We start from the raw sequence: 21,460 nt of genomic DNA, 5'->3' as shown, positions 1-21,460 counted from the left end.
GTTCCAGTCTTTCGTTGTTTTCTAAAAGCATTTTTGGCGTCGTTGGCCCATCTGCATGCGCCACGTCGATGGTTTTGGATTACAAATGATCAAACAAAAGAGAAGCGTTATTCGTTTATTTTGCGCGCAGACATGTCGCTGTTTTTTTTCTATATCCATTTCGGTGAATATGAAAAGCGCCATTCATAGGCTATTCTTCTGCTTGAGACGCGTCTTGTAGCATAATTTATACCAGATATAGCCATTTTATTATATTCAAACTGATGCAGAACGTGTTCAAAATACGACTAGGCTACATTTAAAGGAAAAAAAGAAACTGGGGCTGCGGAACCTACCCATGTTGACAGATTTAATCTTTATTTAAGCTAGTGATATGCAGTTTCAGTAGTGTGACATTTGTTTTATTTTAGTTATTGTTTTATTCTCTTTACACGTGTAGGTAGGCTGTGTGTTTGTAATAATAAAATGAACACAAGGGAGCGTCAGAGTTGCGATGTCTCCTTTGGTAATCAGCAGTGCCATGCACGCGCCCCGTTCCCCCAAGGGGCCTTTAGGGAGCGTGTCAGCCAATGTTTCACTTAAGATGCGTTCAGTTACAACTCTTTTTGTTCCTTTTTTGTATTTTTAGCGTGGGTGCCCCATCTGTGGCATCATAGCGTACACTCACACAGAGACCTTTTGTCTAAACTCATTCCAGTACGTGGGAACAAGGTAGTTTTAAGGAGCAAAATCCAGTAAGATGAGCTGCACAAGCTGCACAAAACCCCATGTCGAAAACCATTTGAATATACGAGTGGGGGAGGTTACAAATGACAGTTAACGGCATTTAGCATGTTAAGACACTCTTCTTATTTGTTAGTTGGTCTGTCTGTGTCAGATTGTCTGTCATAGATCTGAAGATAAATGCTCACTGAAATAGTGTAGTATGTTGCCTTATTCAGAAGAATATATACATATGCTGTTTACATTTGAATGCTGCTTTTATATTGAAATATATGTTTAAGCTACTCATTAGAATTGGGTTCTGTGGTTGTGCTCTATTTCAATTCAACATAGCCTTTTTTACAATGTCTTACTAATCCTATACTCGTTCTTTAGGGACACATTCATGTGTGTGGACAACCTCTTCTGATAAATGGTTTTCAGTATTTAGTTTTTCTTTTGAGGACAAATCTTAATGTTATAGCCTACCCAACATGCTCTCGCTCCCAACAAGCCTCCATATGTGACGAGTTGCGAGTGAGAACATGTTGCAACATCATAGAAAGACATTATAGAAAATTGTGATTTTTCAACTTTCAGTTTGGTTCAAACTTGTTAAAAAACAAGTTTCAGAGAGTGCATAATTCGGTAACACTTTATTTTACAGATGTCATTGTTACATATGTTACATGTAATTACTATGGTAATAACTATAAATTATGCATAAATACATGCAGCTAACCCTAAACCAAACCAAACCCTAACCCTATTAGTACATGTAGTTACTTAATATTACTCAGTACTTAAATATATAATTACAGTGTAATAAAGACATCTTTAAATAAAGTGTAACACATAATTCTTTATAATGTCACTGTATTTAGCATTACAATAATATTAAGATGTTTTACAGCAATTGCTGGAATAGCCAAATCTGTTCATTAGAAGGGGGTGTCCACATATCAATTTACAGTAAATACTGGCAGCTGTGGTTGCCAGAAATTCATTATAAAAATTGGTGATAATGTTTGAATTATGGTATGGCATATTAATATATATATTACAACCATCTATTTCATTGAGTGATATATTGTTAATACACAAATATACTTAAACTAAAATTAAAGGGGGTACAACAGAGAGTCACATCAGAGTCCATATAATTCAGAGTAACATAACACAAACATAACACAAAACATTACTGATTACATAAATGACAAGAAGCAAAATAATTTATATACAATATCATATCTGATATCGTGTCACATATCTGATATCGTGCTCCTAGAAATGTCCTTTTCCTATTTTTCACCATAATTTATATAATTCTTATAGTTTTACTTACAAAAACTATAAATGTAACAGTATTTTACAGTAAATGATAGGCTATAATGCGATGGTTAACCATTTGCAGTTTTTTCACTAAGGTAACTTACAATAACAAACAATTAACACAATGTGATCTGAACACTTTGTAATTGTCGTAAACATGTACGTTTTCATTCATTTCATACAAATTACAAATCATGTGCATCATTTTCAACATTTTCACAATATAGTTCACACAGCCAACCAAGACTTTTATATAACAGGGAAAACAATTGAAGCTCTTTTTGTTGGTTTTATACAAATCACAAACATTTATGTAACATTTGTCCAAAAACTCTCAAGTGCACATGGAATGATGATGAGAGGGAGAGGTTGAGTTGAACAGGTTGAAAGAGAAAGAGAAGAGGAAAGAGTGTAAGATGAGGAGAGGGCATGGGAAGAATAGAAGGGGGAGAAGAGATGAGTATAGAGTGGAAGGCATTGTGGAAAGAGCACAAGGAGAAACTGTAAGAAGACATGGACAGAGAGGAAGTGGACAGCAGGATGGAAGAGGAGTGAAACATAAGGTACAGACAAAATTTTAATGAAATGAGTCATCCTAAATGACCATGTCATTTCCTTGAGAGAAGCTGGGAAACAGATCCAATGTTACTATGGCTTTCCGATTAGATGTATGAGTAGCCTAACCTGTGGAAGGATCATTGGAAACCAAGAAGTATCACCATATTTGCCCGGATCTATCAAAACTGCATTGGCTGCCTATTAAGCATTGAATACAATTTAAAATCTTGCTGATTACATATAAAACCCTGAATGTGTTAGCTCCTCAGTACTTGGACAAGCTGTAGTCCGTCACATTCATTGTGGCCTGAGAATTCTGAATAGCTATTCTGAATACCTAGCGTATCAAAATCACCTGCAGGTTGCAGACTTTTTATTATTCAGCTCCCAAACTATTTAGCGTTGTCCAGAAGACAGACTCACTCTAATTTAAATCTAGATAAAAGACCTATTAAAAGATCTGTTAACCTAGCATACAAATAACGGTATCACATTTGTATAATTCAAACCCTATAAGGGATTGTTAGGGGCCATTCAATCAGAACCTTCTTTACATTACAAAAATGCAAGATGCGGGCAGTGGAACAGGGAAAAAACGCAAGGTCTCAAGACGCGTTTTCTAAAAAGTTGGACTTCTTTTAACTTGAGTGCCACGTTTTTAGACCATGCGCCAAACGCTGCAAAAGACGAGAGCGAAACGGTCATACAAGTCCGTCTAGCATGTGTTTACACAGCACAGTGGAACTGGAAAACACGTTCTGTATGAAAGGCCCCTTAGGCTGCAACTGGAATCAGGAACACTTCCCATAACTTCCCAAAGTACCTATTACATCGAAAGAGGAATGACATCTACTCTTATATTGGTATGTCTGTCTGTCTCTTCCTTATCCCAAGGTTACCATAGTCAGCTAGATCCAGACCAGATGGTGGACCTGCATCCAGGAAATGCCAGCAAGACCCCTGGCACAAATCCCTATGGTCAGCTAAGAAAGTGTCATGCCGGGACCAGCTAGGACTTTTTAATTTTTAATTTTTAACAAGCACGGTAATTTTGCATACGACCATTGACAAGCCAGTCGTCCACGGTAGCTCTACTACTTCAACCTGCTGGACAGACTACAACTCTTACATTCCACCTAATGTTGGAGTGTCATATCCTAAACTCTTAAAGCATAAGGAGCTAGAGACTAATTTTTTTAAAAATATCAGTCCACAAATCTGACTTGTGATGCAGCCGGGAATCATAAATCACACTATGTTCAGCGACAGAGCCTGGTTTTTCCCCATGGTTATTTTCTCCATTTTTGTCTCCTGGTGGAGTTTGGGTTCCTTACCACTGTCTCCTTTGGCTTGGGGCACTGAATATTCAGAAATGTTACTATAACAACACTATAACTAGGCTATAATAGTTTGGGATATTTTTTATTATATCCCATTAATCCTAATAAATGCAATTTCCACTATTTCTGAAGTGCTTCTTTTATAAAGAACACTGCTTTCCCACATAACGCAGTGAAGCAGCCCCTACATGAGTGAATAATTGATTCTCGAGCCATTGATTTCAACAAATTCAGCACCATTGCCACGGACAGCACCTGGTAACGTTGCATGTTAGAAGGTATATCTTAAGCAACTTCCAAAGGCATGGTTCAGGGAGCACGCCTAGAAATTGTATAGCTACGTTTAGTTAAGTTATACCTTAAGAGTCTTTGTAGCGCGCTAAGAGACAACGTTATTGGGAAATCCAGCCCAGGTAACACGCCAAGGAATGGTATACCTTTAGTTAAGTTGAGGAGGGGGTAATAATTTGACAGGGAGTTAAAATTAGGTACAAAACAGGAACCGAACAATTTACAGGGCTCGTTAAACTAGTTCCATCCAAAATCGTATCTAAAGATGTGTGTCTCTAATCCTTAAATATTTTCTGTCAGCCTAACAATTTCCCTGCATTCATCACATGAGAATCCCTCGCCGCTGACAGAGAAGGCTGCACTTAATAATAACAATAATAATAGTTTGTTACATTTACAGTATATAGCGCTTTTCTGGGTACTCAAAGAGCTTTACATAGAAGGGGGGGGGGGGGATCTCCTCAACCACCACCAATGTGCAGCATCCACCTGGATGATGCGACGGCAGCCATATTGCGCCAGAACGCCCACCACACACCAGCTTACTGGTGGAGAGGTGACAGAGTGATAAAGCCAATTAGACTTATCATGTGGCAAGCAGTGCAAGCAAAGAAGATGCCATGATTCTCCGTGTTTGTTGATTGATTCCGACTAACCACAGTTGTTTGATGGACTCATAAAAGATGGAGCGCAATTGAGAAAAGAGATGTAAGCCCACACAAGTTAACAGTTAACACAAGTTAAACAAGTTAAAATGCTATCTTGTTTTACTAGCGATAGCGTTTTGCATTAAAAGCTACAGATGTCAGATTAACGTGTAAGATAATATGAGATAAATGGCAATGATTAAGTTATATTTAGCAGTTTAAAGACAAAGAGTGATAGTAAGAAAGAGATTCAAAAACAACTTTACACAGAACTTCAATAGCAAAACACTCAGCAGCGAGGCAGATTGGAACCGCAATGCCACGGCAAATTCACCCATTTCAACAGGGAGTTTAGTGTCATTTGCCTGGATTTAGCTTTTGTTTTTCACCTCTTCCCAAAGATAATTAGGAGTCATAATGGTTTACAGCCTGAAAATGAAATAGTTGGCATACAAACCATTTCTTTAATTGCTCTTGGCATGCAAGTTCCAGTGTGAATTGTTTTGAATATGGTGAATTCAGGTTTATTGGGACACTTTTTGCCATTGAAGTGACTGGGAAAAAGTGTCACAATCAACCTTAATTCACCTTATGTTTCTTATGTTACACTACATCCTTATGCATCGCTTTCTGCCAGGACTTTTACATGCTTTTCCCAAATCACGGAAGTGACCTCGACGTCCGGGTTAGCAGTAGCATGAGCCATCAGGCAAGTGTTATTTAAATAAACTCCTGATGTACTTACAAACTTCCCAATGCCTCGTTTTATGAGTACAGAACCTATTTGTACTACTGTAGAAGTTTGGTACCATTCTGGGCATTATCAGTGGGGTAATTTACGAGATACATCCTTGGATCCGTTAGCGTCTGGACTTAGCCATTCGGCTAATATCTCTAAATAAGCTCTAACTTTAATAATGTTTGACCAAGGGAAAAAAGGCTTCTGGGGGGGTGTTTGGCTCGAGGTCATGGTGCAAAGGACCCTATTGATTTTACAATGCAATGACACCATTATGAGAACTGAACTGAACTGGATGATGTTTTCTCCAAAGCGGCTATATATATATGTAAATTAAAGGCAAAACAGCCTTTTTGTCAAACAGCGACCCCTAGACTTGTATTTAACGTTACTGTCTAAATACCACTCACGCAGAGCAGTCTCTGCACTCACGACCTGATCCCCTAACCCAGGGTTTCCCAAACTCGGTCCTGGAGGGCCACTGTCCTGCACAGTTTAGCTCCAACCCTGTTCAAACACACCTAGCTGTGAGTTTCTAGTGATCCTGAAGACATTGATTAGCTTGCTCAGGTGTGTTTGATCAGGGTTTTGAGCTAAACTGTGCAGGACAGTGGCCCTCCAGGACCGAGTTTGAGAAACCCTGTATACCAGTACCTGCTCAGTAGGATGGAAGCATCAGACATCGAGCAGGCACAGATAGCCTCCGAAGATGTCTACTGACGAGATAATGTTTCACGATTTCATACAAATATGCCAGCTAAAGTTTGCATAAGCACAGTGCACATGCCATACGAAACCTGAACCAGACCAAGGACTACGTGATAAATACACATCACAACACCTGAGTTCAGCTGGTAAACTTGCTCGTGAGGCGAGCTGGGCAATAAAACATAACGCAAAAACACGTAAGAGAAACGAGTGTTTGTTATCAAGTCTGCTAATAGCTCTGCTAATCAACAGCTAGCTAGACATGTGGAAATTAGTGGACTGGTCTTATTATTAACAATGGATGAATGAACAACTACAATGGATGTACGCAACAACATACAACATAGAACGCAAGGAAGTTTACAAATAAGAGATTTACTAAGTCCATCAACAAGAACGCCAGGTCAGCATCGCTGTTGCATCCTTTGCTGATTTTTAGCTCTCGCCGAGTGAAAGCCTGACTGAGTGGGACTCTTGTGTCTCACTTTCTCGTTTTCTTTTCCTTGACTCTTCCGTCCGCGTTTTCTTCATCGCCTCTGCCATGATTCACGTCTGAAATGCGTGCTAGTGTCTTCCATAGAGGCTGCTTCATATGTTGTTGATGTATGTGACGTCGTGCCATAAAGCAAGTCCTGATTCTCGCGAGATTTGTTGGGATGCCAACTCTCAAACTTGCATTGCTGGTTTTTCCAGCGGCGTCCCCCACCTGCTTTGCTATCGGGATGATTCGCCCTACGAGTTCGTTTACCATCGAAATGATTTCGAAGCTGTTATATTAAGGTACAAATCTTGCATAGTGTGCCTTTAACTAAATTAATAACTTTTTACAACAAAAATTAACCATCACTGAACTTAGTTAAATTGGACTATGACGCTCGTGTCTTCTAGAACTGCTGTACAGCCTAAACCAACTCTGTTGCATTATTTTCCTGTTATCCTGTCTTCCTGCTGCTTTGAAACAATCTGTATTGGAAAAAATCGCAATTTAAATAAAGGTGACGACCAATTTCAGGAGCATTTTCAATTTACAAAGAGATTAATCAGATTAATACATAATGTAATGGTGATTTATATTTCTTTATTTAGATCCTCACATTAATGCAATTATTTCTTCATGTATAAAGGGATGGTCAACGTTTATCTAAATGATTCATTTATGCTTTCATTCTTTTGAGTATTCAAAACAATTAGCTTTTACATATTATTTGTTCTCAATTTTTTTCTAAAATCTTTCTCAAAAACATGAAAAAAGGTTTATCTTAAGCATATAGGATGAACCTTTTTCCATGTTTTTGAGTACTGGCAGGCTGTGCGATGTAGTTTGCAAATAAATTCAACCCTCCTCCATGCTTGTGACATGATGCTGTGCACTGGGACTAGACATCCTTACCAAAATTGTCTGAACTATGAACTCATTGTTCTCTTTCATTCAGCCCAAGCATTTCAGTAAGACAACCCCCTCTCTCAAGAGGATTAGCAACTACTTGCCATATGCAACAATAAGCGCACCCCCCCCCCCCCCCCCCCCACACACACACACACCCACCCAGGCCATTCCTTCATTTTGAACATATAAAACAATTATCTATTGAAATACTATGCACTGTAATAAGTGATAACCTTATCAGTGTTTTACTTGATTTAACCAATACAAATTAATTTGTTAGTGTAATTTATTGTATTTAGTTTGATTCAGCAATATTAAATAATATTTTGACTAATGGGTGTTCTGCTGTTACTGCTGTTGTTTGGTTGGTTTCTATAGTGAAGCCAAAAGAGTCCACTTCTTTATTATTCTCTGCAGGTCTCTGGATATTGCTTGGCTCCCGCCATTAATGAAAGTCTATGAGATTTTGATTGCTCAGTTTTGTTGTCCAACACATGACATTAATCAGTCTAACAACTTGTCAACAAGCCCGACCACTGTCCAAAGTTTTCTTCAGTTTTATCACAACTGTCACAAATCAACTGTCACAAATTCTGTTGTTTTCTGACAACTGTCATCAGTCTTGCCTGTGGAACAAGCAGAGTGGGATGATTTATAGGCTTATGTTTAAAACTTAGGGTTAGGTGGTTATTCAAATCTTTAAATACGAGCAACAATATTTATAATGCTTGCCCAAGCATACATTCATACAGTCATAACCAGAATCTACTCTATGTTCAAAGTTTTGTTACTCAATGTCAGATCTGATTCATGGATGTACATAAAAACTTTGACAAACAGCGGTCTTTATTAGTGCTTTATTTACTGCTGTTAATGATTTGAACAAAACCCTGAAACTATGAATTAAACTGACTGGTCCCACACCATTTGGGCTATGGCTCGAGACATGGTTGAAATCATTCAGTTTTATTTATTTATCTAATCTAGATTTCCCCAGGTGGACAGTAACACATACAACCCCAATTCCAGAAAAGTTGTGACATTTCGTAAAAGGCAATAAAATTAAGAATCTGTCATTTGTTATGTCTCTTGAACCTTTATTTGATTGACAAAAGTACAAAGAAAAAATTGTCAATGTTTTCACTGGCCAAACGAATTGTATTTTGTAAATATGAAAATAAAATTGCTGCAAAAAAGTTGGGACAGAGGCAAAATAAAAGTGAAAAGATTACAGAATATCCAAGTTAAAATGTTTTGAAACAGTCCACAATAAGCAGGTGAATTGGTAGTAGGTTAGGGTGTCGTGATTAAGTATAAAATGAACATCCACCAAAGGCTCAGCCTTTGCAATCAAAGATGGGTAATGGCTCACCACTTTGTGCCAAATGTCATGAGAGAATGATCAAACAATTCAAAAATCACATTTCTCAATGCAAGATTGCAAAGTATTTAGGTCTTTCACCATTTACCATACATAACATTGTGAAAAGATTCAGGGAATCAAAAGAAATCTCAGTCTGTGTAGGGCAAGGCAGGAAACCTCTGTTGAATGTGTGTGATCTTCGAGCCCTCAGATGGCATTGCATGAGAAACTATCATGCTACTGTGTGAAATATACACTCTTAAGAAAAAGGGTCCTAAACAGTATACCAAATTAGGGTTCTTCGGCTTTTTTTTTTTTTTACAATGTATGTTGCTCTTATTTTTTGTTATGCATGTTTATCTTCTTTTAATCTTGTGGTTCTGTAAAGCACTTTGGTCAGCCTAGTGACTGTTGTAAATGTGCTATATAAATACAATTTAGCTTGTACTATCTGCTTGGTCTTATATCTTTTGTTGCCTCTATTTGCGCTTTGCATCAAAAAAAAAAAAAACAGCATGTTGTGTCAATTATGTACATTAATTTTTTTATTGGCATGGCAGATTGTAGCAAAAATGACTGTGCTCTAACAACAGTTGTTAGCTGAATACATTAATAAATAACAATTGACAATTGAACATGATATAGATGTAATGAAGACCAAGTTCCAGTGAAATATCTTCACAATCCCACATGATGTCTTTCTGTCCTTCATTATGTGTGTATATTCTGAGTGGCAGTTTCTCTGTGCAAATGATGAGGTTATGATATGTGACAGCATCTGAAATACACAATTGAGTTTAGAGTTACACTGAACAAAATTATAAATGCAACCATTTGTTTTTGCCCCCATACTCTGGCCAAATTCCGAGCCCGGAGCCCTCCCCGGACAGCACACCAAATACGCATAATCTTTACTCAGTTTAATATGATGTAAGTGTGAACTCGTGGATCTGTCTAAATCTGTGTTAGTGAGCACTTCTCCTTTGCCGTGATAATCCATCCACATCATAGGTGTGGCATATCAAGATGCTGATTAGACAGCATGATTATTTCACAGGTGTGCCTTAAGCTGGCCACAATAAAAGGCCACTCTAAAATGTGCAGTTTTATCACACAGCACAATGCCACAGATGTCGCAAGTTTTGAGGGAGCGTGCAATTGGCATGCTGACTGCAGGAATGTCCACCAGAGCTGTTGCCCGTGAATTGAATGTTCATTTCTCTACCATAAGCCGTCTTCAAAGGCGTTTCAGAGAATTTGGCAGTACATCCAACCTGCCTCACAACCGCAGATCACGTGTAACCACACCAGCCCAGGACCTCCACATCCAGCATCTTCACCTCCAAGATCGTCTGAGACCAGCCACCCGGACAGCTGCTGCAACAATCGGTTTGCATAACCAAAGAATTTCTGCACAAACTGTCAGAAACCATCTTAGGGAAGCTCATCTGCATGCTCGTCGTCCTCAACAGGGTCTCGACCTGACTGCAGTTTGTCGTCATAACCGACTTGAGAGGGCAAATGCTCACATTCGATGGCGTCTGGCACTTTGGAGAGGTGTTCTCTTCATGGATGAATCCCGGTTTTCACTGTAAAGGGCAGATGGCGGACAGCGTGTATGGCATCGTGTGGGTGAGCGGTTTGCTGATGTCAACGTTGTGGATCGAGTGGCCCATGATGGCGGTGGGGTTATGGGCAGGCGTATGTTATGGACAATGAACACAGGTGCATTTTATTGATGGCATTTTGAATGCACAGCGATACCGTGATGAGATCCTGAGGCCCATCATGCTGCAACTTGAGGTGATGGTCGTGGATGAATGGCACATCCACGACCATCACCTCAAGTTGCAGCATGATAATGCACTGCTCCATGTTGCAAGGATCTGTACTCAATTCCTGGAAGCTGAAAACATCCCAGTTCTTGCATGGCCAGCATACTCACCGGATATGTCACCCATTGAGCATGTTTGGGATGCTCTGGATTGGCGTGTACGACAGCGTGTTCCAGGTCCTGCCAATATCCAGCAACTTCGCACAGCCTTTGAAGAGGAGTGGACCAACATTCCACAGGCCACAATCAACAACCTGATCAACTCTATGCGAAGGAGATGTGTTGCACTGCATGAGGCTAATGGTGGTCACACCAGTTACTGACTGGTTTTCGGAATTCGGAATGGTTATCTCGGCAAAGGAGAAGTGCTCACTAATACAGATTTAGACAGATTTGTGAACAATATTTGAGAGAAATAGGCCTCTTTGTGTACATAGAAAAAGTCTTAGATCTTTGAGTTCAGCTCATGAAAAATGGGCGTTTATCATTTTTTTCAGTGTACATTGTGTCACTTCCATTTGATTATGTAAAAACAATTATGTTCATGAAGGCCAAAATTAGCAAAAATGGACAGTATGAGCCCTGTTAAAAGGAAAAGGTGATATAAAGTCATGAGATAGCTTTAATGTTTTTTTGTGACTGTATGTTTAGGCATAAACTATTAATTAAAAAAAAATCTAACAATATGGATCATAAATTCCATATCTCTGTTACTTTGTGGAGAAGAGAAGATGAGTATCCTTAACTGAACAGAGCTGCTCACACTTACATTACAGTTAGCCTAAACTAAAAAGAGAAAAAGACATGTAAGAAACCAGTTACAAGTTTTAAAGTTAGAATTTTTAGACATTTTAAGAAAGAAATAATTCACCTGTTGAGAGTATGTTGAGAGTATGTGTAGTTGTATAGCTGAGCTTCAGAAAATCAGATCTGGCCCACATCTGGTACGCGCCATCCACATGTACCAGATGTGGCATGGCTCTATGTTGCTGTCTGGGGTGGCTTGCTCAGATTTAAAAAACAAAAAGGTGGAATTAAGAACCCTAAACTCTAACACAAAGAACCATTTCAGCATAATAAAGAGTTCTTCAGAACGATATGGTTCTAAATAGAACTGTTACTATGTGTTAAGAACCTTCAAAGAACTGAATACTTTGGAAAACCATTGTCACTCAACACAGTCTGCCACTGCATCAAGAAATGCAACTTGAATCTCTGTTATGCAAAAAGAAGGATAAATCAGTCTATGCAGAGATGCCGCTGAGTTCTCCGGGCCCGAGCTCATCTCAGATGATCCAAAAGACAGTGGAAATGTGTGCTGCGGTCAGATGAGTCCACGTTTCAGCATGTTTTTGGGAAAAACAGACATTGAGATGACAGGGACCAACCAGACTTTCATCAGCGACAGGTGCAAAAGCAAACATCTGTCATGGGGGTGCATCAGTGCAAACGGTATGGGTGACATGCATGTGGGTGAAGGTACCATTGACATGGAGAAGTATATTGGGATTATACAGAGACATATACTGCCATCAAGATGACATCTTTCCTGGGAAGCTGCAAGACAATGTCAGGCCTCATTCTGCACGTGCTACAACAGAGTGATTTCTTAGGCACTCTACAACAGTGGACATGTTTACTGGTCTGCCTGCAGTCCAGATCTGTCTCTATTGAAAATGTGTGGCACATCATGGCCACTCTCTTTCTGTTGAGATCTGTCAAACGTTAACGATAATTCAAAATTTCGTAACGCGTTTATATAATTAATTAAAATAATGCAAATACATTTCTGAAGCACATGTAATTGCACTATTAATGTAATTTAGCTACATCATGCAGGTGATCTTGAAGTCGGGAGTTTTCTTAGGCCTAATGGTTTTCTATGGGAGGGAGGAAAACTTAACGTGTAATTAAACGCGTTGCGTTCATATTCTGAGCTCATCTGATTTTTTGTGCATAGTAGGCTATGGTTTATTAATAGGATGTTTACTGAGTTTGGTCTTTTAATATCACTGTCTTATTACATTAAGCCAAATTAAGCGTTTTTCACGTTAAGCGTTTTAGAATGTCCCCGTCGAAGTCGAGATTTGAGTTCAGGCAGATACAGGGCGTCGATTGAATTTAGTTCTCTTCATTTTTTTTTTTTTTTTTTTAGGTTTTGTTCATATAATAATCGGAGTTGTATTTTGTAATATTGCGTGGATGATATTTGCCTGTTCAGGCACTAAAGTCGTGTTTAATAGTGGCCTCCGCTGTTACTGCGAGGGGGAAAAAACATGGTGTTGAACATAAAAAAGTGACATCTGTTCATCTGTTCTCTTCTTAAATAAATAAATAAATAAATAAATAAATGCATAATATAGCCTATATGCTCGTCCTGTACGTTTGTAAATTAAAATTAAAATGTGATAAATGAAAATGTGTATTAAAAGTATTATTATTATAGGCCTATTTAAAACATGAAAATTAAAATGACGGGATAATAATAGATTATTTACAACCTTTCAAAGTGACAGACAATTTAGGTAGGCCTATCTGAAATTATCCATGCAGACTGATCTCATGAAATGCGTCTCATTTCTCTTGTAAAATTGCACGATAGAGTGCCTGAGACGCATTTCATGAGATCGGGTAGATGTAGTAGCCTACAGAGCTCCGTCAACTGTCCAGAGCATCTTTCACCCTATCCTGCATTAGAGTTTATTGTTTGCACAGAGGACTCATGTCGGTAATATGTGAGAAGTGGCTGTGTGAGAAAGCCGCGTCTCAGCGCAAGGTTAGCCTACTACTTTCACCTCCTCTTGCACTTGAACGAAAAATTCCCACAAAATGATTAGTGAAAACAGCATAGTAACCACATTTGATGAAGCGGGTTTAAATTGTGTGGCCTGTTAAACTCTGCATGCACCGGGTTGTGTATGCAGATTCCAATGTAGCTTTTTTGGCCTAAATATCTCCAAGCAGAGATTCTGTTGAATGAAGCTGTTTGTGCCATATCATAAATTTTACTTTACTTGATACTGAAGAAAATGTTTGAGGAAACATGAATTTAATTTTCTTTGAGTCAAAATATTTTATATTTAATAAATCTGAAAGGTAATTGAAAGTACCAAAAAAAAAAAAAAACCTCATAACAGATGCTAAATCGACGATTGTTTATATTGTTTCCCAGTTTTCTTACCCAGATCAGTGCGTGTAGGCTTATGTGTGCCTATTTAATAACGAACTAGTTTTGCTATGCATGTGTTCGACATTTTTGTCATTTAACATATTTTTTTCTTTCGTCTACAATGTCCAATGTCCAGTAAGACATTTAAAAAAAAAAAAAAAGATTTCAAGAATTTCAAAGCAAAATGATTTTATTCTTCTGTTGCTTCACAGTGTTTAACATTTTTGTGATTATGTTTCCTTCAGGGACATTCTTTTTGCCAAATAGTAATTAACACACAGTGTTTACAACTTCTTTGCACAGAAATGAAATAAAGTCAATTGTGCAAACCTCATAAATACATTTTAACCCTTGGGGTTTACAATTCTGTTGTTTACAACGCATAATATTTAAACCCCAACGAGGATTGCATAACGTTATGCTCATAGAATACAACTACTTCCATGATCTGTGCCAGCTGGCTCTCTTTCATTTACAAAGTAGCCATATTTTAGGTAATATTTTAGGTAATAAATACTTAAAATCCTTACATGTAATCTCAATAACAGGCTTTACATTTCTCAAGCTTATTATGACAAATAAATAATATACAAAGTTAATAATACACAATTTCCCTGAAGCGTCCTGTTGCGTGTTTGGTCACCACGGTCTCCACATGTCCACAGCTGCCTGTGGCGCAGGCTGAGCTTGGCTGGGTGCTGACGCGTTACTGATGGAGTGGTTCTCCATTGTAGAGCTGTTGTTCCTCAAGTTTACAAGTCTCTGGTGCATTTGTGAAATCATTCTGGAGTTCTGACCACAGCAGTTCTCGCAGGACGATGCCGCAGACACCATCGAATGCTGAATGAACTCGTTGACGCGCTGAGAGGTTTCTGTTCCTAGGTTAGACTGAGGCAGCATCACAGAGATGCGCTGCAAACAGGCTTTATAACCCTCTTTATAGCTGTCTGTTTGACCTTTAGGGAAAAAAAAAAAATTCATTAAATATACTTGGCCCATTTGAAATAACTCAGATTCCAATTAAATGCTGAGAATGGTGTAAACAAAAGTAAATCACTATAGATCACTCACCTTTAGCTGATGAGGAAGGCAGATCTTTGAGAAACCGGACAGTCATTTCGAGAATGTCAGCTTTCTCGAGCTTTGAATAACGTGAAGCCTACAAATTGAAAAGGGTTTGACACATTAGGATATTGTTCAGACACTGACGAGCACCTGGATGTATGGCAAGTAATACCATGCAAGCTTCAAAGTTAAGATACTTACGTCTTTGCCGACCAGAGGGAGTATTAATGTTTTTAAGTGATTGAGGCTCTCGTTAATGCGAGCCCGCCTTCTCTTTTCCATCAATGGCTTGAGAGTCTGAAAAAAAAGAAAGAAATCGGTTAATGTAAGTGTGAGTTTTTAGTGACTACAAGGTCTATCGTTAAAATGGTTCAGGGGTGTTCATTAAAAGGAACTCAAAATCGTCCTCACCTTTCTCAATTCATGTGCCTCTTTTCTCTGAGCTACAGTCATTCGAGTACCGATTGAGTGGGAATGAGCTTCGGTAATAATGTTTGGAGTCATGATTTGATCTGTTGGTGTCTCTAACAGAGAAGAGTAGAGTTTTGTGGTCAGGGTGGGCGAGAGGGGTCTTTTATAGGGCTCTTTGGCGTGGAGGGAGGGCTTCTATTCCATTGTGCCTTCGGTTTGACGCAGAGGGGGATGCTGGATGAGATCTGATCTGACTGTCCCGAAAGTTACCATCTGTTGATTGATGTTAGCTTCATCCAAACCACTAGTATTCGCATGCCATTGATAACAATTTTCATTGTTTCATAGATCTCCGCATGAGTTTGCATGCTTATAAACTATATAGCCTACAAGCCAAATTCGTATGTAATTCACAATAAAACGTGGAGATTAAAACAATTTACAAAATACAAGTTCGTTTTCTATCTGGTTTAATGGTTACTGCAAAACAAACTACAATAGCCTACAAAATACATTTAAAGTTTATTTGTTTACTCTCATTTTGACTTGGCATTGCTCTATTAAAATTTGTGCTGTAAGATATTTGTTTCACAAAGAAATCCGCCATGTATTGGCCTATAGGCCTACTGATAAATAATACAGGGCATGATGCACGCAATAATTAACCAAGCCACGCTATAGTTAACATCTGCTTACGTTCGGACCATGTTGGATAAGTTCTTATTACTCTAATGTCATAAAGCAATACGTTGGCAAGTAGACTACATTTAAGTCAATATTGAGCTAATTCAAGAGTAGGGAGGTTTGCAATACAACATAGTTAAAAAAATTCTTTTTTTTATATTTAATATTTTAATAGCCTATATAAAAAAGGAAAATTATATATTTGTATATATCAATGGGTTTATAAATAAGGTTTTATTCATAGAACAGCTTTTGCATGTTTTCCTCCCTCAACATTTCTTTCTGGTTTATATACCAGTGGCCATACATTTTAGCTGTTCAGGGGTTTATATTAAAGGCCTTACTTCATATTTCAAATCAGTGGTGATCTCACGCGCCTGACACGCGCCGTTACTATGTAACAGATGGATGTCTGCTCCTCCAATCCCAACAAAGCGCGCCACTAGTTTGAATCCCAACTCCCTTGAGTAAAGACTGCCAAACTCTTTAGTCACCTGTTTGCTATATTACTACCCTATCACGTTGCTGCATTTATGGCGTGTCTTTCCAATCTATTGGCGTCTGTGTCTGAGCCATATGACCGAATATGACAATAAAGCTTCACGGGGTGACACGAAGAGAAGGTTTTTTTCCCCCCTTCTTCTTCTTCTTTTTTTCTTTGTTGGGGGCTGAGGGAAGTAGGGAATAGGGTGACACGCATACAAAATTATAATTATATAGGCCTACCACCATCAAAAATGTATCTCGACAGCTTTTGCCTTGTTTTGGTGTGTTGTCTGCGATATAACAGTCAAACTGACAATCTCGAACATGTCTTTATTTTTATTGCTTTTATTGCTTTTATTTATTTATTTATTGGCTACACATTATGAAAGTGATAAGAGCAAAAACTGTTATTTGTGGGTTGAAGACCTTTTGAATGTTCCATCAGAGGCAGGCACGCGTCACTGTCTCCAAGAGCGCATCAATTAACCTTCAATGTACATGTTGGCTTGTACTGGTCTTGTCCGTTTGAGTCGTCTTTAAGGCTGAATAAATTGAATAAACAGACCATATAGTAACGATATGTATAAATATATGTAACAATAACAATATATTGTTATTTATAGACATGTAACAATATATATATAAATATATATATATATATATATATATATATATATATATATATATATATATATATACCAGAGGGTAAAAACTGAACTCATACAGCAGCAGATCGAGTATCTTTTTAATGCGGGACAGTCGAGTTCAATCATTAATAGCAGTATTTTCAAATATTAGATAGGCTACTAAAATCACTGGTGAGTCAAATGGCCATTTTACATTTAGCCTGATTGAATGCATCAAGAGCCATCGAGATGGTCACACTTTGTTGGTGGTTTATTTAAAGACGAATTTTAGTGCTTATATAAGCGTTATTTATGTTTTTGCGCAATCTCTTCAATCTTAATTTACACTAATTCAAATATGTCGTGGTCAACGACCTAACTTGGGGAAAAAAATAATATCTTTCTCTATTGCTTAAAACGAATTAACAGTGTACTATAGCTTGCTTTGGTAAGATAAAGCAATGAGTTTTATGCGTATAGTAAGTAACAAATTTAGAAATATTCATAAGGAAGATTTAAACCATTTTAGTAATGACTAATATGATGAATAGCTGAAAGTTAAGATTCAAGTTAAAAAAATATGCTGGTGATTTGAAATCCTCTTATAGCTCAGATGATTGCGGTCTCGTATATAATCTTAAATCTATAAAATATGAATATGAAAACACCGTGAGCAGTAAAATGCTAAATGCCTCCCGAACTTTGTTAATAAAACATCATTTAGAAATTTACTTTTTGAAGTGTATTGCATCATGTTAAAATGGCCACAAAGCTTTATGGTTTAATGCATGTCCTATACATTCAAAAGTTAATTTAGATAAAACAGTTATATTAAAATATATTTCAAATGCTACAAAATAAAGTTAGCCAGTATCAGCTGACCCTAGGGTATTTGTGATGTATGCTGTCCTACTAAATACGCTTATCTACATTCAATTCATGGTGACTTTCCTTCTTTTGTGTGTCCTGCTTTTCTTCATTTATTTAAAGTGCATGCTGCTTATAATTATATATAAGCATGTTAGAAAATGAAAAGTAGCTACAAAACATTACAAAATCAACTTAATAAAGCTTTATGTTCAGGAACATGTGGATTAAATCATATACATATATTATTTATTTCACTTGAAAAACAAGCAAACGCTGCAGAGCGACATGAAAGAAAGCCCAAATAAAGTATGCTTCCCAAGCCAAAACCAACGCTGTCTGCAAACAGCTGTTGACACGCAATATTGCATAGACTTACTAGCAATCACTACATAATTTGTGTTGTTTGGAACCTAAAACCAAATAAGTTCATGTGGACCGGATGAGCAGACATGTGGTGTTTCGCAAAGCTGCGCGTCTCTCTCAGCATCACGCTGAGAATCCAGACCAAGTATTTGTTTGTCTGTGCGTGCGTATGTAGTCGTTTTGATCGCATATTGCATAAAACAACTAAATAGGCTTTTAGTAAAATTGTTAAAATCACGAGTGAGTCATTTTAAATTTTAATGGAGCAATTGAGCAAGACTCATTGAGATCGCACAGGTTTATTTCCTCTTAAATCATGGACAAATCTTAATGCTCAACGTTATGTTTCTGAGTATGAATAAAACCTTAATGCACTCTGGTTCAAATAGCCTACTTCGTGCTTCTTACGACCTATCTTGTAAAAAGTAGAATGTGCTACATTGACAACCCAAACAATTTATCAAAACTAATAAACAGTCTGAAATGTATTTCAGCAGTGTTTGCAATCATCAGAACCCAGACAAAAGCTGAAAGATAAACATGCGCGTCCATCAGCCAAACAATTAGGCTATTCGTATGTGAATATCAACCCAAATATCGCAAACCCCATCAATAACATATCTAGCAAACATAAAGTCTTAATTCAAATACCCAAGCCAAAAGCCAAGCCAAATGAATGCACATCTGGTGATGTAACTTTTCACACAAAGACTTGTTTTCCCCTATAATGATTCGCCCATATAGTGCATGATTTTGTGACGTAGCAGTAGACTATGTAAAAAAGCTTCCCCATTGTAAAACTTTGAGTGAGAACTGCATCAGCACATAGCATACAGCACGGTAGATGTGAGAAGCGTGTTTTTTTAGCAACTTCCTCAGCCCCTAAAGAAAAGACCAGGGAAAAACAACGAAAAGACGCGTTTTCCTTGTAAATGTGCGCATGGGGCTCTTGGGTCCCCGCTCGCGCAAGGCACGAGAATGGCACGAGCCATGGGGACAAAAGACCAGATGGCTGTGCAATTATAATGAATTATAGATAGGCTACGAAAGGGCTTGTTTGTTATCTAATTTACATTATGGATCATATGTACAATTTTATTATTTTATTTTTGATAGCAGTGGCATATCACTTATATGTAAGCTATCTAGTGCAATTATACGAATAGCTGCTAAAATTGTACATATAGTGTTTGCGTAAAGTATCGAATTGTTCCGTTTTCGCGCTAGACACTACACGAGTTTGATAGCATGGCGACCTCAGAAAGGGCGGACACCCTCCACGCCCACAAAGCGCGTGCCTTCTCTTCATTTGCGAGCAGGCTCTCCGCGTAAATGGGCGCTAAATACAAGCACACGATTGAGCTTTAACAATACGCTTTCATCCAGAGGCTTCCGCAAAACCTGCAATAATGTGCTCGCGTTTGAAAGCAGGTAAGTAACAGTGTGGGTAAGTGGTTCTTTTTTTCAAAGCAATGCCAGTTTAGTTGATATGAAAGAAATCTTGCAAATAGACTACTGCAGTATACTTTAGCTACTATTTGTGTTAGTTGTCAGATTAGTTAACTGTAAAATGGTTTGTCACATAACATATTGTGTTTACGCGTAATATCTTAAATGAACTGATTTTAGTCAAATAACAATAGCTTAAAGGCTACTTTGACTTGAGTTTCGTTGATGTAATATTTGCAGAAGCTGTATTCATTTAAGAGTCAGGTAATTTTTTGCCTTGATGTAACAACTGCATGTTTTCCTATACAAATAGGCTACTGAAACAGCTTCTTATTCTGACAAAGAAGCCATGATGACCAACCACTGTATACAGTCTCATTACTATAATTGTTACTGTACACGTTGTAGCTACCTATATAATGTTATTGTTAAATACTACCTTTAAAGTATGGAGAGATTTCAATGATCATTGTAATGTCAAATCGTAAGCAAAACGTATATAATCTCTTTTTGATTCATATAAACAAAAACTGTCTTGTGTGACATGTTTCTTGTGAGATTATGGCATTCATATCGCAATCAATCTAAAAAATATATTTAAATAGGCTTACATTTATTCTTTACATTGAAAACATTCGATTTACCGTCACGTTCCACTCTGATCAAATTAAACGTTGTGATGATTGAACAGTGTTGTTTGCAAATGTTATCAGGGTCATGCACGATATTATAATATCATTATTAAATATCATAAAGAATGACGCTCAAACAGTGACTACATTAAAAATGTCTACATTATTTTAAACTGTAATTAAGATAAATGATCATAAATGTCAGATTGAACGTTTCGCAAAAATAACTTGCTATTTGTTCTAAATGCATTAGCCTACCATAAAACTCGTCAGATATTGATGACGTTAAAATAAATTATACATGCATGCAGCAATTGCCAGCACCTTGAGTTTGGTGTTCTAACTGAATCTTTGGATTTCAATTAAATTTTCACCACAGCAAATATATGCAGTGTTCTTAGGCTGGTTCCCGTAACTTAGTAGCCTAGGCTACATGAGATAACACAAAATTACTTAGTACCGTTATTACGCGTACTTTTCATGCAATGTAGGCAAAATACTGTACACAAATCTGTGTACAGTAAATATATACTTTAAATATATACTTAAAAATATATATACTTATACTAAAATATACTAAATATTTTAAAATATATAATATTTATATTATATTATATAAATATTATAGTATACGTTTATATAATATAAACTTATACTAAAATATATAAATATATACCTAAAATATATATACTTTAGGCCACATAATCTTAAATAAAATAAAATAAAACTAAAATAAATCTTGCCTATACTATATTGTTTTATTAAAATCCACCATTATGCGCTGTACCAACGTTAAATTCAAAG

General features: G+C 37.3%; 1 protein-coding gene across 1 annotated transcript; it reads right to left on the bottom strand.

Annotated features, from left to right (window-relative positions):
* Positions 1 to 14,525: 14,525 nt before the first annotated feature.
* On the bottom strand, positions 14,526 to 15,639 carry LOC311278849 (transcription factor HES-2-like; the record flags this gene model as incomplete). The annotated part of the gene is made up of 4 exons (XM_084389943.1): positions 14,526 to 15,026; positions 15,142 to 15,229; positions 15,337 to 15,432; positions 15,547 to 15,639. 4 exons carry the CDS (start codon positions 15,637 to 15,639, stop codon positions 14,710 to 14,712), a joined length of 594 nt encoding a protein of 197 aa, XP_084246069.1. The 3' UTR covers positions 14,526 to 14,709.
* Between the last annotated feature and the right edge of the window lie 5,821 nt (positions 15,640 to 21,460).

This window comes from Rutilus rutilus, assembly GCF_951802725.1.
Source record: "Rutilus rutilus genome assembly, chromosome: 19".
NCBI lineage: Eukaryota > Metazoa > Chordata > Actinopteri > Cypriniformes > Leuciscidae > Rutilus > Rutilus rutilus.
This window is presented reverse-complemented; position numbering and strand designations above follow the sequence as displayed.